This window comes from Larus michahellis, chromosome 5, assembly GCF_964199755.1.
Source record: "Larus michahellis chromosome 5, bLarMic1.1, whole genome shotgun sequence".
NCBI lineage: Eukaryota > Metazoa > Chordata > Aves > Charadriiformes > Laridae > Larus > Larus michahellis.
Window position 1 is genome coordinate 1,015,603 of NC_133900.1, and position 17,327 is coordinate 1,032,929.

The 17,327-nt window shown below is 45.1% G+C and overlaps 1 protein-coding gene across 2 annotated transcripts in view; it reads right to left on the minus strand.

Annotated features, from left to right (window-relative positions):
• Nucleotides 1-17,327, minus strand: part of LOC141743494 (A disintegrin and metalloproteinase with thrombospondin motifs 3-like) — a 143,882-nt gene that overhangs the window by 112,110 nt on the left and 14,445 nt on the right. The window contains exons 9-14 of one of the 2 annotated variants that reach the window (XM_074587762.1): nucleotides 11,841-12,014; nucleotides 11,021-11,233; nucleotides 10,492-10,555; nucleotides 8,763-8,897; nucleotides 6,491-6,656; nucleotides 5,009-5,112 (exon numbers count right to left, since the gene is read on the minus strand). In XM_074587762.1, coding sequence (XP_074443863.1) covers nucleotides 5,009-5,017 — 9 coding nt within the window. In that variant the 5' untranslated portion in view covers nucleotides 5,018-5,112; nucleotides 6,491-6,656; nucleotides 8,763-8,897; ... (1 more) ...; nucleotides 11,021-11,233; nucleotides 11,841-12,014. Of the gene's footprint in view, nucleotides 1-5,008; nucleotides 5,113-6,490; nucleotides 6,657-7,919; nucleotides 8,278-8,762; nucleotides 8,898-10,491; nucleotides 10,556-11,020; nucleotides 11,234-11,840; nucleotides 12,015-17,327 lie in introns of those variants that run through there. The other variant, XM_074587763.1, reaches the window with a different exon arrangement.

The following is a 17,327-nucleotide window of genomic DNA, read 5'->3' on the forward strand; positions in this document are numbered from 1 at the left end:
GAACCAAGAGAAATTAACTGAACGGGAGTTTTTGCAATGCTACTTAATACAAGCTTTCAAATGTTAACCTTTTTTTGAGGCACGCCCCTAGTAAACTTAACTATAACATCTAGGAATTGCATGTCCATAGTCCAGATAAATCACAGTCTTCAGTGATCGTGTCTGCACACCCAATTAATATTCAGTTTTGCAGTGACATTTCCTGCTATTTAGGAACCATTACGATTTACTGAGTTTCTGATCTACTCTGTTCTTCGCCAGCCCGCATTTGATGACCTTTCTTAACAGTGGCCAGTTTGGAAAGCACTAATTCCTGTTCTTTCCAAAACGGACATAGAGCTCAAAATTAGCCAGGGGTAAAACAAGCCAGTATTTAAGCTGGCAGAGATATCCACCATGAACACCTATTTTAGAAAATCAAAAATCCTTTGCAAGCGTCGTGCAGATGGTTGCCGATTTTCTTAGAAACCGCAGTAGCAGCGGGCCATGGGGGACATCTTTCATTAAGAAAACACAACGCGGGCTGGTTCAAAAAACGTACAAGACGCTCCAGATGAGGTAGTTACAGACTGATTTACTGTCTTTGACACCTCCACAAACTGAAGAACATCCCTTATACAATGCTTGGTTGGTTGGGGTTTTTTTTTCCCTTTTCTTCTTCTGTTTTTAATTTTTTCATTTTTTTTTCTTTTTATTTTTCTCTTTTAATCTTTACCATTAAAACCACAGTTTGTTATTTGCTTCCAGATACCAGCTCTGCGTCCACGTGGCTTTGGTGTCAACTTGAGCGACTGATAGATGGGGCCTCAGGTTCCCCTTTCTCCACCTAAACGCAGGCGGAGGGCAGGAGCCTGGAGACCCAGTGGAGTTCCTGTGTACACCGCCTGGCCAGGGTTCCAGCCCGACAACCTTAATGAGAAGTAGAAATATTTTATTTTTTTTCCCAAGTAATTAGAGGTGCAGGAGGCCTACGATGCAATCGTTAAACCTAAGGCAATATGAACCAGTTTCTTCGCACAGGATACATCCGAAAAGAATGCCTGCCCCTCGTTTTGAAAGTTCATGACTATTTGCATTTCGGCAGCGGCTGAGGTCCCATTCACGGCCTGGAGCCCCATTGTGGCAGGCATTGTGAGCGCACACAATACAGGGGCCGCACACAAAGACCTTTCCATAAGGGCTGGAGTCACACTACTGCAAAAAAACATATCCAACCCCAACAGCCTGGATACGCAAGAACCAAATTTTATGCTCTTAAACAGCACCCCATCCCTTGCTGCATGCTTGCGGCATTAAGTTCTACAGCTGTCCTCGGCTGCAGCGTCCCTTCTCCTCTCCAGGCAATTTGTCACCACAGCGGGTAAGGACAGTACCACAGGGGCTCCAGACTCTGTCCCACCATCACCCAGGCGAGCCAATATCGCCCTTACAATCCCAACAGCTGCCTCCTCTCCAGCCCCACCATATGGCAACTCTGTCCGCGCACTCCAAAGCCTTTTTTGCTGAGATTCCACATTTAAAATTTTTTTGCCTTGTTTGCCATCCAACCGCTTCTGTCGTTCGATTTCCAAAACTGCGCAAGAAGCTTTTTTTTTTTTTTTTTTTTTTGCTATTACCCTTCTCGCGTGTTTGCCACGGCAGCGTGTGAAAGGGATTTCAGTACCAAGGTGTCAGACAAGCATTGCCAGGTGGCACGTGAAATGCCAGCACTCTATAAATGAAAACGGCTATAGTTTCTCCTTCCTGGTGCATTAAAACTGGGAATATTAAACCACACAACCGTATTTAATTGTTTTAAAGACACTATTAATCTAGCAGATTGTTAAATGAAGAAATATAGTAGACCTATTATTTTTAACAAAGCGGCGTAAGATTTACGGTCAAGATTTAACCACGGGACATAGGAAACTGGAGAGAAAAAATGTGAGACATGAAAATTACAGCTGTAAAATATGTTATGAAAAATAGAAAGTAATGGAAAGAGGCAGTGCTTGGGACAATTTCGCATAATAGACACATTCCATAAGATTGTTCCTATTTTAAGGTGGTTAATTTTGAAACGATGCATGCCAAACAAAATGCAATTAAAACCACCTCGAATCCGCAAAAGAAATGAATAAACAAATACCCATAAACCATTCTAAAAATAAGATCCAGTGAAAGACCAAGCTTTTAACAGCCTGTGGTACTGATAGAGAAATTGGCGGTTCTTGTGTTGCAAGAGGTTCCTGGAAGCGCTGAGGCAGCGACCCTTATGCATCCAAGGCCCATTTAAATGCTTGTGCTTACCTTAAACCTTCCAAAGAAAATACAGCTGGAAAACACCTTTCTCATCCCGCACGGCCTGCGCCAGGCGTGCACGTGCTCTGCCTTCAAATTCTAGAGAATTGTCTCTGCGTGAAGGATAGATGTAGTTAAACTATACCTGTACGCAGCAGGTACGGGAACTGTTGTGTGACACCCACCCTTATTTTTGTTAGCGTTTTTCCGGTTGTAGAAATTCCCAGTTTACACTTCTGCAACCTCCTTCTCTATATAGGCAGACAGATGACATACACCTATAGGTAACACTTGCTGGATGCTCACACACTCACAATAATTTTTCCACTGATAAGGGCAATTATTGGGTTCTAGGAATCTGCACTCAGAGATCTTCAACCAGGATTGTATTTGCCATGGATGTTTTTACGTGCCGTTTCCCCTTTATATTGTATGGAGCGGCAGAGCAGTGCCCTCCACTTGGAAGCACTCAATCCAAGGACTTCAGTAACGCAGAAAACACCGGACGGTACTCTCTCTGACATGGAAATCTCCCCCCAGTCATGCAAATGGTTTGGGTTGGAAGGGACCTTAAAGATCATCTAGTTCCAATGCCCCTGCCACAGGAGAGATGCTGTAACTATTACAACCACAGAGTGGCTGTTCTTTCCCTAGCATTTATTGTAAGCTGAAGCGTGACAGCATGTTTGAATTTCTGGAATTTTCCAAGTAAACCGTTCTGGTAGGGCAGCCAAGCCGGCCCGAGGAACTGTGTTTCAGTAACATTTCACTCCCAGGGCTTCACAACCAACGAAGGGCATGAGTAACAGCAGTACGACAAATGCTGCAGCACTGCTAATCTCCTGAAATAACCACTTACACACAAACTTGTATCACTTCTGTAGCCACGTGCTGCCCGACAAGACGCCCATGAATATGCTAGGACACTGGAATTCTTAAGCAAAGGCGATTTTACAAAAGTAGCACATAGAACAATTACTAGAAAGAACAGGGAATGAATTCTCGGTACACAAGCAGGTAAAGTTCAACCTGTCATAAGGAGAGAGGGGATGGAGAAGAGGAAGGTATCAGAAGGTCTGATGTCCCTGGTAAGAAGTCTTCTGTGTAAAGCAGTGCCATCCATCTTAGCTCCTGCTGGAGGAAAATGACACTGGGAAATGTTGGGTTTTTAGTGTAATGGCCACCCTGTCACAGAACAGAGACACACCACATAATTTAAAGTTTCGTTCTGGTCAGACTTGCAGACAAACTCTTCAAACACCTGTTTCTTGAAGCAGTTTGTGGTCAGCCGAAAGAACCGTGCTGAACACATGGCTGACCGTCCCCCAGCCACTACCAGTCCGGAGAAGACTTGTTCCCACTGCAGACGATGATGTCCACAGCCCTCACCGCCAGCTTCCCATTTTCCGCAGCTTTTTATTGATCGTTTGTGCCCATCAGTGTAACATCTGCCTTGCATCAGCCTACTGCAGAGCACACGCTATGCCAGTTTAACCCATGGCAGCCCAGACAAGCTGTAAATTGACAGCAAAGACAACGTAAAGCCTCCTCATAATGGCCGTGCCCTCCAGGAAGCAGCGCGATTCAGGAGTAATCCCACCAAGCCCCAAGATTAGACAGCATACAGTACGAGCCAGACCAGCATCCCGCCCTGGTGCATGTACACCTCCCGTTGGCTTTGCCTGCTTGACACTCCCCCTTCGTTACCTGTTAACAAATGCTTTGGTTTTACTCACATCTTATAGAAATTTTGGGAGAGGGGGATGACTTTAGAGAGAGTATAAATACTTTTTCAGCGCTCTGATTCCTTTTCTGCCATTGATTCATGCAAAAAAAGTTTCCCTAAGGAGGGAGGGAGGTCGCGTAAATAGGCATTCCCTTGCCTCTCCAACATAATGGAGATCACCTATCCTGGGCTTGACTCCCTAAAACCAGGGAAGACAAACGCTGCACCACAGAAATGAAAAACAAAATGTGAAAATCAATAATATCCTGTTGAAAGGCTGTTCCTTAAGCAAGGTGATAAGAACGGCCGATTCAGCTCCAGTTTGAAGCTGCCTGCTCCAAAGGGTTACAGCGTTATGTGATTATCTCACAAAACACTTCAAGTCAATCATGCCAGTAGTTTTTCTTATTTCCATTGCCTTGATTCTCTTACAAAAGGTCATTCCATGTCACAAGAATAAAAACAACAACTCAGGGATGGTTCCCAGTAGTCCCTTTTGTAAGCGTTTTGGTAATGACCACAACTGGAACCCAAGAGACATCCCTGTTCCTGTAAACTGCCGCTGGCCCAAAGGGCACGGGGTGGAAGCCCAGGCTGTATCTCACCCCCTACACACCAGTTTTGTGTTCTATTCTGGCAGCGCCCATAAAGAAAAGAGGCAAACAGTTTAGGCTGCTATCGTGGCATTAAATGCACTTGGCATTACTGCTGGAACCTAGCAAAGCACTAAGCGGATGCTCAACCTCGAGCACACGTAGCCTAATTTCCGCTATATTCTTGATCTGGAAGACACAAAACCAGCCAAGAGAAACCTGGGCTTCATTAGGAATTTAGACCATCCGACAACAATCCCTGCGCGCTGCCATTGCAGTGGATGCAGTGGATGCAATGGCAGGACCAGACAACCCCAATTCTGGTTGAAAGTAGGAAAATTACCTGTCACAAATAAACATACCAGAACCACAGTACGAAGTGCTTTCAGTAAATCTTACGGATACTGACCCGTTCCATAGGTTTCACGCAAGAGAATGCCACCCGGATGGGAACAAAATGAGAAGGAAGTTTCCAGAGCTGCTAGCGCATGTGGCTGCTCCCAGCAGGCTTACCTGGGCAGGAATTACAAACACCAGATAAAAGTAATCACTCAGGAAAATACTGATGGCATACAAGAAACTTCAGTAACTTTACCGGTAGATGCAACCAGAAAGTCAAAATGCTGATGTTATTTAGGATATGCATGTATTGCACATACGCACCTATGTAATCACTTCCTTCTTAACTCTTTTAATTGGCAGAAGACATTATGAAGCCTCTATTTTAATTACAGAACATACATGACTAAATTAGAAATAGCTAATTTTTGTTTAGAAAGCCTCACAGGCAGGCTTGTGACACTGCTGGGACGTCCTAGATGTTGTTACTACAGGTACTTGGATAAGACTGCTTAAGTTCATGAAGTTAGACAGCAGAAAGCTTTACTTGTCGGCTGGGGGTGGGCACAGCTCTTCTTGAAACGCCTTCTTTTGGAATCATCATTATTCATGTATGGTATATTCACACATGGTTCATACCCACCCTCCGCAGAAACCTTAACGGTCTATTAGCCGTAATATGAGGCCTTAAGCCAGAAAAACCTCCATACTGTTGGGCGAGTTTGGGGATTTCCCCTCACACCCCAAACACAGACAGGCTTGTAATAGGGACAGAAACGGCTATTTGCGGATTTTTGCACCGCCCCTGCTTTCCTGCCAGCTTACTCATTGCTCTGGTGCTTACTCGGACCCGATGGTGAAGTCACAGTCTAACCCTAGTTGTATTTTATCTAAATAGACAGTTTTACGCCCAAACCCTCTGAAGTCCCTCTGGTGGGCATTCTGCCCTGCAGGCTGATCCCGGCGCGCAGGGAAGGCTGGCACAGGCAGGATTTTCAAACAAGCTGAAAGAGGTTTGACCTCAGACTCGTTTCAGTGCCACGCTCAGTTAGCATTCGGGCCATCAGGACAGAGACACCCCAGCTTTCTTACACCCTCCCGAAAATCCCCGCCGTGAGCTCCGATCCCCTGTGCTGCGGACACGGAGCGTTGGGATTCACGCGCCTCACAGGAAAGCACAGGGGCAGGCAAGTGTCACCGCTTTGCCTTGAATTCGCTGGGATGCTTCCAAATCACTTCCATTTCCAGCAGGAATTAAAACAGGTGCTTTGTCTCTGCAAAGTGGCTTAAGCTAAAATCCTGATAGCACTCGCTGCTCTCACATGGGGTCACGGTCATTAAACATTTACGCCAAAACAACTGTAGGTTGAGATGAGAGAGTAGCGACGTTTAGCAGATAAACCTCCGCCTCTCCGGACTCTGCTTCTCCACCCTCTCTCTCTACGACAATCCCTCTGCTTTAAGAGGTGAACGGAGCCACAAGGGACAACTCCAAATACCGTTTAAAAACCACAAGCTTAAATGAAAATGAGAACTGAGCTTCTGATCTTACCTAGGGTTGTCTTAACCACGTCAAGGCTGGGGTTATTTCCAGGGCAGCGTGTGAGAGCTTTCACTGCAGCTGCTGGAATAGTACTTTGCCCCTGGATTAATGGATGACTTCGGCTTCTCATTCTTACCGGCCTTTACAATTCAGGATAACATAGGCAGGATTTCTTCTGAAACAGTTCAAGTAAAAAGACAAAAGTAAGCTAACCTCCTGACCTGGAAAATAACCTTATAGAGAAATCCATTCAACACAGTTGCTCGCTGCTTCTGGGAAAAGGAACAGAAGGGTTTTGCAAGAGGACACAATAACTTGTATACTGTTTAGAGGGGAAATTACCAGAGTAACGTGTTTCTGATGAATTTACATGGCTAGAGGAGAGAGTCAACCCAACAAGGACCAAGCAGCGATACAGCATCATAACTAAAGACTGAACAGATTAAAAGCAAAGGGCTTCTGCTGTCCTTACTGGCATTTAAACCAAGGAAACACTCAAGTGAGATGGGGAAGCGGCTTTTTCTTCCTTCATCGTAGGCCTTCTGCTTTCAAACCTCTCTCCAACAGATGTTTTTTCACTCCAGGAGTTCCAAGCAAATACCAAGCCCAAAGGAAAGCGAGATTCGCCCCAGGTTCCCGGGAAAAGCAGAGCTCCCTGCAAAATGTACTGTTGTTCTGAACCACCTGTCTGCTTATAAGTAGAATTTCTAAACTTGGATTCTTATTGCATCTTAAAGAAAAACATCTATGTCAAATCTCAAAGGAAGAAACGGGCTGAGGCAAGCCCTATTCAATCTAAAATGCCTTAGGAAAGCTCTCATCTCATGATTCTTCTCCAGTGCCATGTAGTGTCAAACACGACTCTCTTTTCTAGTCTATTAATTTGCTATTTGCTCCCTTGCTGCTTTGTTGGAAGAGACACTTGATATCACGGTCTCTTCATAGGTTTGCTGTCTTTCCATTCATTCAAATACAAATCAACTCACAAACATGGGGGCCTGGGGCAGGCTTACAAAGCAGATACGAATTACAGACCTATACACAGTCACTGGGATAAAAATGTAAAAAAAAAAAAAAAAAAAAAGAAATCATGGTTCAATGTTGCCCCAGCTGTTTAGCGAGACGTGGGAAACGCTCCTTAATTCTAGCAGCACCGGGACATCGGCTGGTCCCTTTCGCTTACTACTTACACAAACCACTAATAAAGATACATCAGTCAAACAGTCAGCTCCGTCGCCCTCACCATGGACAAGCCTCACGGTGTTTCTAATGGCCCTGGATGAAACACGAGCACGTAGATTTTCAACCTCCCTCAAATAAAAATCAAAAGACTTTCTGAACTTCAGGCTCACGTGTTACAACTCGAGTATTTAAACCCTACAGGTGGAAAGCCTAAAAAGCGCACACATAATATATTAAAATAGGACTGGAAACATACTTTTTGGTCATTGTCAGCAATTTTTAGCTTGCTTCTCCAACCTCTGCTCACAGCATCCCAGTTACCCAGCTTAGAACCAGCCCAGGAATCTTCGCAGCACCTTGCAGCCAGTTCTGTACCACAGAGCACGCATTTCAGGCACGGGGAATTTCTTTGTACAGCAGTTCAGGGAAACGGATCTATAACCAGCCCCCGACGTCTCGCAGATCGCTTCAACCTGCACAAGGTCAGGCAAACCCGACTTCTGGTGGTGATCCACGCCAGTGGGCACCCACCAAGCTTTATTGGAACCTCAGGTTTTACTGAGTCTGACACCTTAATAATAAAGTGCAGGATTTTATCTATTTTTCTTCACAACTATGTAAAGCTATGTATTTCATGTGATTCAAACAGTAAAACCACCCACCAGCTCAGGTCATTTGAAAGGTTTTCAAGCATTAGACCGAATTCATAGAAAAGCTTCCCCCAGTTGAGACCATCATGAAATCTGAACGAAGTATATATGGTCTGTGGTTTAATTGTGAGCATTTTGTGTAGTTCTACCTACGACCAACAAGTGGTGCAGGATAACATTTCATTTTCCATAAACCAGATCCCGTGAAGATATGAAGACACAAGCGTTCAAAAAACCTTCTTCCTACACGCAGAGAGGCTTGCGATCACACACAAAGACTCCCCGGCCACCCTCTGTATATTAAATTGAATCCGTGAATGTCTATCCGATATACAAATGCAACTTCTGCTAGTGTAAAAACACGGGGCACATGCGAATCTGGCGTACGCCCCTGCACAAGACGCTGTGTGATCACTGAAAATACAAGAAGGAAACACGTCCATAGTTACCTGAGACGCTGGCTCTTGAGAAGATTGCCCAAGTACGAGTTTTGAGATCTGGATGAGTAACAGATAATGGAATTGTGGGTTCTGTCTACACGAAGAGCACAAAATCAGCAGACAAATGCACGCACGGCTGCCCACCTGAATGCAGAACGACCACTGTGACCAAGCTCCGGCACAGGTCAGTAGCCCCCCCTCAATGCTGCCCAAATCAGAACCTGCCGTTTCTTTGGCTCCGCTTGAAGTCTGAAGTGGTTTTGCACCAGCCTGGAAGGAAAGCGTATATACCCTTCCCTTCCTTCTCTCTCCCACACATCCGCAAGGTCCCTCAACTGTCGTAGCAAGACCTGGGGCAAGTGAAGCCACGAGCCCACTCCTGGCCCAGTTCAGAAAACCCTCTCCTATTGCATTTCCTTATTTTCATCCATGAGGTTTATCTTTGTTTTCTTTCAGGAATAAAGTCTATGAGGAGCACATTTTATGAATTACCAATTGCCTCTTGCACCTTTCGGATCCTAGTGGTAAATTTCAAGAGGGTTGTTAATTTTACCGTGTTAGCAAAAAGAAGGGCATAGATTGCATGAGTGTCCTTCCCCAAACTCTCTCTGCTTTTCCTACGTAATTAAATACCCGCCCAAGTGTCGGCTTCGCTCTTTGCACAACTGAGAATGCCAAAACTGGTAGTTTAAGGGGTCAGGAAATGAGGGAAGAAAATCCTCACATGCCTCTCACGGCAGATATTTCTTTTCTCTCACGTGGCTGATCCCTTTCAGCAGGTTTGTACAACATCAATGGTACCTGCCTGGGGCTGGGGAAAGCACCAATCCTTAAGATGGTAAGAAAAGAACGCACATCAGCTTTGTAAAAGCGATGAGCAGGAGACCCAGTTACTGCTTAAGGACCCTAATGTCAACCAAACTCGGGAAAGCTGCTACAGTCTCCTTGTTAACAGATGTATCTAAGTTTGACAAAACGTGCCCGTCACAAGAATCGCAGAATGGTTGGGTTGGAAGGGACCTTGGAGGTCACCTTGTACAACCCCCCTGGCTCAAGCCAGGCCACCTAGAGCCAGTTGCCCAGGACCGTGCCCAGATGGCTTTTGGGTATCTCTAAGGTGGGGGACTCTACCACCTCTCTGAGCAACCTGTTCAGTGCTCCGTCACACTCACAGTGAACAAAGGTACCTCCTCCTCAGTTGCCTCTGCCAGGAGTGAGCCATCACCCCCTGAGAAGGGGCAGAGTGGAAAGCACTGAACAGGGACTCCTTAAAACCACCCCAGCAGGAGCTGCTAGAGGTCAGGAACCCCAGCCCTGCTACTACTCAAGCCCTTCATTTACTCTCCAGGGTTATATGTGTGAACTGATTTAGTGGTTGCTCTGTTTTGCCCACCAAGTCACCTTTCCGTATTTAACACATCGCTGTATAAAACACTTTGGGATACCTCAAGTAGGAGAGGCTCCATGTAAAATTAAATTCTACCTTAAATCTTCCTGGAAAAGCATCCCATTGATTTTCCTCTCTCGGCTCAAACCTCCCAGCAGGCAAAGTCACCTGAATGGTTCCAAAGAGAGCCCGGCGGTTCCGTCCCATGTTTTGAGGAGGGTTTGACAGCACAGCTTGCTTTGACACGTTGCGTCCCCACCTGCGTTGCCCACACTTACTCCCTTCAGCCATTGCAAATTACTCACTTGCCAGTCCAAACCCCAAAGAAACAAAGTTATGTTCACTGCTTACCTTGATGCCAAACCATAAAACGCCCCTCTGTGACTGTGTGCAGAAACTCTATCCTTTATACCAGCTACAGTGAAAAAAAAAAAGAATAAACCAGCATTGAAAATATCCTGAAACATTCTGGACTGACAATCACGTTTGTCCAATAAAATATTTGTCTTTTTGCCCCAAATAACCTCTAAAATAGCTGAAGGAGAAGAGCTGCCTTTATACCTAGTCGCTGGAAGCAAAATCGAGCCCAGCCGGTGGGCCCAGCCCAGAGCCCACTGCAGGCACCAGCAGGCTGTTGACTTCCCTGGGCTCTGACTTCGCTCTCCTGATTGAAGTGCTGACAGCGCAGTGATGTTTTATTCTCATTTTTATTTGTGCTGTAATATCATTCCCAGTCCTTCTCTTGTCCCAGCCCAGCATCCTCGCCTATTTTTTCAGCCAGGCTTTCGCTGATGTTATCCATCTGTGCTTGCGTTTGCCTCCAGCTGGCCCCGCCACAGCTCCCTGCCCGCCCCGCGTGAGTCAGCAGCTCGCCGCTTACCTGCCGCTCCGTTTCACCTTACTCCTCCCAATAGGGCTCGAGTTATTTAGATTAATCCCACTCCACCTATACCGAAGCATTTTCTTTATGCAGTGCTATAGAAGGACAGATCCTCTGTGCGGTTCCGTAGAAAACGACGGATTGCTACCAGGCGAGTATCCCACCTCACCAAGGAGTAAGTACGTCACAGGGATAACACAGGTCTCCAGCACCCTGGAAAAACATTAATACGGGATGTTGTTGCAGCAAGAAGAAACAAAAGGCAAAGAGGCACCGAGTGAAAAGAAGTATGGTAGGAAAGGAGACTTTTAACTAACTTTAGTCAAGTTAAAGACGGTAGAGCCCAAGCTGGCACATCTGGAAAACCTCCCGCTGAGTGCTGCACCTCCTTGCTAAAAGGCCCTCGGTCTCACTGATAAGATGAGCAACCTTTCACTGCTTATTTAAAAAAATCTCTTTTTAAAGTAAGCAGCTCTCCTGCCAACCTGGGGTGTATTTTTACGAAACTCTTATAGCGCAGCCGGGGCCCTCCTGTTCCTGCAGGTTCATGTGTTGCCTGCCATCTGCCATTAATAGAGACAAGGTCTTTGTTTGTTTGGCTTTTTAATAAAAATGCAGACTTGCTAGAGTCCTCTAAAATGAATACTCGGTCTAGGAATATATTTTACAACACGGACAATATTAATATCTAGGAAAATATTTTTCCAATATCTCCCAGTGACTGGAAAACTTCAAAACATATGTACAGAAGCCCCAGAACTCCAGCATTTGTCTGAGTTAACGATTTTTGCCTTCGACATCTTTTCAGGGGGAAACTCACTTGTGTTCATTATTTGCAGTTGAAGAGGTCTCTGTCTCACATCAGGGGTGGCTGTTACCGCATTCCTATTCATCCCTTTCCATGCACTGTTGCCAACCTTAATTCTTCATTCCTTTTCCCAGTCCTCTTTTCCACTGGATTTCACATCCACATGGGCTCTTGTCCGGGCATTAACTGGGACAAAACGCAGACACACAAAATGGTTTTCTAGATATATTATTTTGTTTTCCTTTTCCATGGGAGTTATTAGGGCAGACTCACGTCCTGCAGGGGAAGGAGGGATTATTACAGTTATTACAGGAGGGATTGTTCTGTCCGACTGTCCCTTTTTTGGGGGCGGCCTGCGGCGGGGAGCAAAGTGTGCCACAAGAAAGCATCCGAGACCGCCGCGCTGTAAGAACTCACCATCGAGACAAGCAATTTGCTTCCTTCTGTCTAAAGTTAGCAGAAAAAAGATCTTTGGCCTTACTTTGTCATTTAACAGATTAGACAGCATACGCTTTTGTCTAAGAATAAAGGTAGAGAAGATCTGTCACTATGGCCTAAATTTTGAAGTTCTTCATCTTCGCCACTGCCACCAGTTACTAGAAGTCATCATATAGGCTACTAAGACCTCTTGAAAATAGATAAAATGGAAGATAAATGATTGAAAAGTGCAAACAATTTTATTTTTTTTCTAATTCACTATAGAAACAAGGCTTCTTTTGCCACTGGGTATATGTATGTGCTTCCTTTTGGTTTTGTTTTTGGTCTTGCTGTCCAATTTTAACAAAATTTGACAAATGGGTGGAGATCTCCAAGATAACCAGGCTCCTGCCAATTTAGCAATACAGGCAGGAAGGTCAAGGAGAAGACTCTCCAAGTGTCCTAAGAGAAAAGCTGCAACATCACCCTCGCTGGGCAAGAAGTCCTAAAAACGCCACATACCCTGAAAAAGCTTCAGTTCCAGCGTTATCTTCTTAGCCTCCAAAATTGGTCATCAGCGAGACAAATCTGTTGGAAAACGCGGCTTTGCGGTGCTCACAAAAGTAGGCATTTGGGGATAGATTCGCAGACAGCACAACTGGGGAGACATTTCCCCGCGGCCGCGGTTCATGTGCTGATCTCGCGGCGTAGGGCTCCACCTCCCCTCCGGGGAGCGTGCTTCTGGTACACACCGCCCTGAGATCTTACTGCAGCCCGCGCTGTACGCATACACACACCTCCCTTTTTCATCTGTACTCATGGATTTCCTTATTACCTCTTCTCTGAGCAAAAGAACAACCTCCTTTAAGGAAAAGAAATGGCTGAACTGAAAACGGCGCGGTTGCTTCACATAGATGCTGACACAGATTTTGGAACCCCCCCCCGATGGGGTTCAGGAGCACGCTGCTAATTTTAAACAAACTTTAGAATTTGTGGATTACACCCCTCCCTCACTGTATCGCCCTGATGCTCAGAGTAGTTTATAACGGGAGTTCAGAAAACCACAATCTTGGTTTTCTGAATAATATTGACTTATCTTCCTTGCAAGAATTAGAATCAGCTGCTTCTTCAAAACGGTCAAGAAAATAGCTGAGTTACTGATCACTTGTAAAGGAATCTAATGTTCGGATTTTTGCTTTTAGTTGCTTAGGGGGAAAGCTCGGGAATGAGCTGAAAAAGAGGAGTGTCTGCTGCCTCGGGAAGCGTCTGTCTGCTTTTCTCTTCAACGCTTGTGTTTCTTCTGTGTAGCTGAATAACAGATAAGAGAAATCAGTGTCCACTTAACTGGGCCCATCCCTGCTGGGGGAGAAGGCCGAGGAATAGGAACGACTCTACCCATCTGCCTCTCGTACTTCGCAGAATGATGCCCATGGATTTGCATTCCTTCACATCTCTTCTGGATTTAGCACCTAACACAAAGACAGGAGAAGGTTCTCCCCTTGGCTATCACCTTCACAAAACCTGTGCTTTAGGTTCTGTCCGTAAAAGACAGGCACAATTATTTTCATGCGCCACGTGTGCCTGGTTTTGGGGTCTTTCTGCCTTCCCACAGCACAGGCAGCGAGGCCAAGCCTTGCTTGTGAAAAAGACAATAGCCATAAACAATTCAAACAATGGAGTCAAATGCTTAAAGGAGTTGGTAAAGTTGCACTTTCTCATCGATCTTCAGGAGGTGTTTCTCCTGACACTCTCTTCCCTGGAAAAATACATACTACTTTTAGCAGACAAACTGAAAATGCAGTTCATCTCACTTAAAAAAAACCCCAACAACACGAAGCAAATAAAAATGCCCAGTGGAAGCTTTCTAATTGACTGCTGCTACAAAGATTCCTTCCCATTTTTTTCCCCTCTGTTCTGAAGTCTTGATTTGAGCTACTTCTCCTGCAGGCAGCAAAGCCAAGCCACATTCAATGCTGTCAGCCCCAACGTATCCAATATCATTGTTTTTCCATGGGAGAAATCTACACCTTTTAAGAGTGAAAAAAATTGGGGTTTTTATTGCCTCAACACACACACGCACAACCTAACAATAACCTTAACAACAACAGATGCTCCTTGCGTGCGCTGCTTGTGGGAACGTCTGTTCCCAGCTCTCCCTACCAGCTAGGGGTTTCAAGGCAACAGCCTGCATCTGACCGAGAACTGAATTTAGGATCCAAGACTGACGCTTCCGTAGCTATTTAAACAAATTAAAACACTTTTTTTTGAGCCATGGTGTGCTTTCCCATTCTTCCCACACACAGACACAGCAGTGATACCTATGCTGAGCTACTGAAGAGGAAAATGCCCGTCCGGCATTGAGATGCGGTCCATGGGACTTCCGAGGCAGGTGCTCCCCCTGGGGTTTGATGGGCTCCCGGCACACACCACCTCAGCAGGCGGCCGCAGAGCAGACAGAAACATGAACTCCTCACTGTCGTACTGTTGATGTTGGCTGTCAGGCTACCGTGAAACCAGCTCCATGTGAAAGTCTAATATTTGAACTTTTCACTCTTATTTAATTTTGTTAGACAGCAGTGCAGGTCAGCTCTGTAAAAAAAAAGCCTGAGCTAAAACCTTGAAATGCTGGCAGTCAGAAAGCGTCATTTTTACTCCGCTCCTCGTTAAGGGATGGACTTTGCAATCAGACTTGACTTTTTTAAGTGATCATTTCTGATGGACAATTCCAAACTTGCTGGCTACGCAGGTGGAGAACATGAGATGTTTCGGGTGAGGCCGTAAGCACACAGTGTCCACACAGGAGGGTTGAGCAGATTTGTCTGGACTTTGCCACAATTCCTCCTGTACCTGCACAAGCTGGCCGTGTTTTGGAGCCTCACTTACTCCACTCTTCAGAACTGGCTTGAAGAACCTGCTGTGAGGCTCAAACGATGCCAGGATAACATGTTTGCTAATGCAAGGTATACAGGTGCCCAGCAGGAAGGCCTCCGTTCTGGAGTGATAAAGTAAAATCAATGTTCATAACTAGAGTTTGGGACACTGTGAAGAAAAGCTTAAATCCAAGCTCTTTGCCGTAGATGGTTATTTCAAAACAGGCACCTAAAATCAGAAGGCACTTTGGATAATCTCGGGAGACATGCCTAACACTTCATGATACAATTTAAGCTAAGCACTTGTATTTTACTGAAGGAACGTCACCACACGCACAAGAACAGTTCCCAAATGAAAACTGCAAAGACTCAGTTTTGGCTACGCAGGTACACGGCGAATAATAACTTCGGATTAAACGCTAGAGGTACTCCCTGTGGTACAGATAAACCAGATGACCCCTAAAATACTTGTCAGAAGTTTTCCTTGGGCATCTATGAAGTCCCGTGCTACAGTAAAAAAAACTTAAGCACGTGAAGAACGTGAAACACAAACACTGCTATGGACATGCTCTGATTTTTTTTAGCTCCTCGAGTGCTCTGCGGGGGCAGGCCTAACCCAGTTTGCGCACAAACCATTTGAGTTCCATGCGTAAAAGCAGGAGGTGAGAAAAACGACTGATTTAACTGTTAACCATGTTAAAAGACACTGCCTTAAAGCTATAATGTTGGGTTTGAGACCAAACAAACCCAACGGGATTCTGGATTTGCGGCTGGCAGCTGACACTGGCAAGACATGGAAGGACAGAGCTGCAAACCATCATGCCTGAACCAGGACCCACAAGGGCATAAAGAAATACACATAGAGAATTTGGGTGAGTGATGGCTCTAGACTGGAAGCTCAACATTTCAGCACGGGATCAAGATCACTATGTGTAAAAGCAATAGCTTTTGTGTCTGTTCTTCCTTTAACGGCAGGTTAAAGATGTTTGTCTGGCAAGTTACCTGTAACTTCAAGTACCTGACATTCATTCATCCATCACTTAGTAAATCTCTGGTGGTTCTCAATTTTTCGCAGACCGCAGGCTTTTAAATATTTATCCTGCATTTTCTAATATCCTGACATTAAGCTGTTCATTACCAAATGCAGCTCCTGACCTCATCCGATGACTGCTGCGAGGCTGGAGAGCAAAAGGCAGGATTCCCCCCGCCCTGCGCTCCCCGGGGTGGGCACAGAAACCCGCACTGGGAAGAGTCTTACTGATTTTAAATCCTGTCCTAGGGATTTCCTAATTAAACTCAGGCTCCAGATTGATCAGACTATTTTTAAAAATTAGATGGATTTTTTTTTTTTTTAATTTCAATACTGGTTAAAACTCTTTCTTAGAATTAAATCCTAATTTAGAGTTTAGTTTAGTTTAGCAAGAAGGAGTTGAAACAAAAATGTAAGCGTAAGCCTGCATGCCCAGAAGTGATGCTTTTTAATATTCTGCTGCCTCAAGGTCTGAGAAAATTTACAGCTACCTTTCCAGAAAATTAGTTTTCATCACTTAAGAGCAAAGCCGCACATATATGCACTACAATATGCTCTGCACTTTAAAATAGGATGTGTCAGATACTCTAGGTACAGTCACAATGTTGGGTGCAGTCCAGCCTACAAAAGGAAAATTACCACAACATATTTGGTGCCAAGACTGTGACTTATGAAAATCCTGAGTGGAAAACACTGATTTCTGCAAAGTAGCTAATGAATGTGGTGGTTGAAGGAGGGAGTCTTGGCAGAGCCTTCCTTTTGAAGATGAACGCTGCCGCTTTACGCTGCCATCACAGCCAGACCCTCGTGCTGGCCGAAGGCAGGAGCCAGCAGGAGGGTCTGACACAAGACTCGGGTTTTCTGGCTTACAGCAAGCTTAAGAAGGGATGTGTATGAGCTTGTGGGGACAACCACTGACTTACGTGACCCAGAAGTCCATGCACAGAGCAGACATCACTAACAAGGTTGGTCTGCTAGTGCCACGTACCTTACAATTTCCCAGTGACATCGACAGAGAAAGATATTGGGCTAGCCCTGTCTTTAAAAATAAAATTAAAAAAATCTAAAAATCAGAGCCTACCTTTATTATCCAAAGAAGCTAAGTATTCTTTACTTCTCACCAAAGATTATTTAAAGCACCTAATTTGCAGCTGCTTCTGCAAATCTTGCCCATAAAGGCAC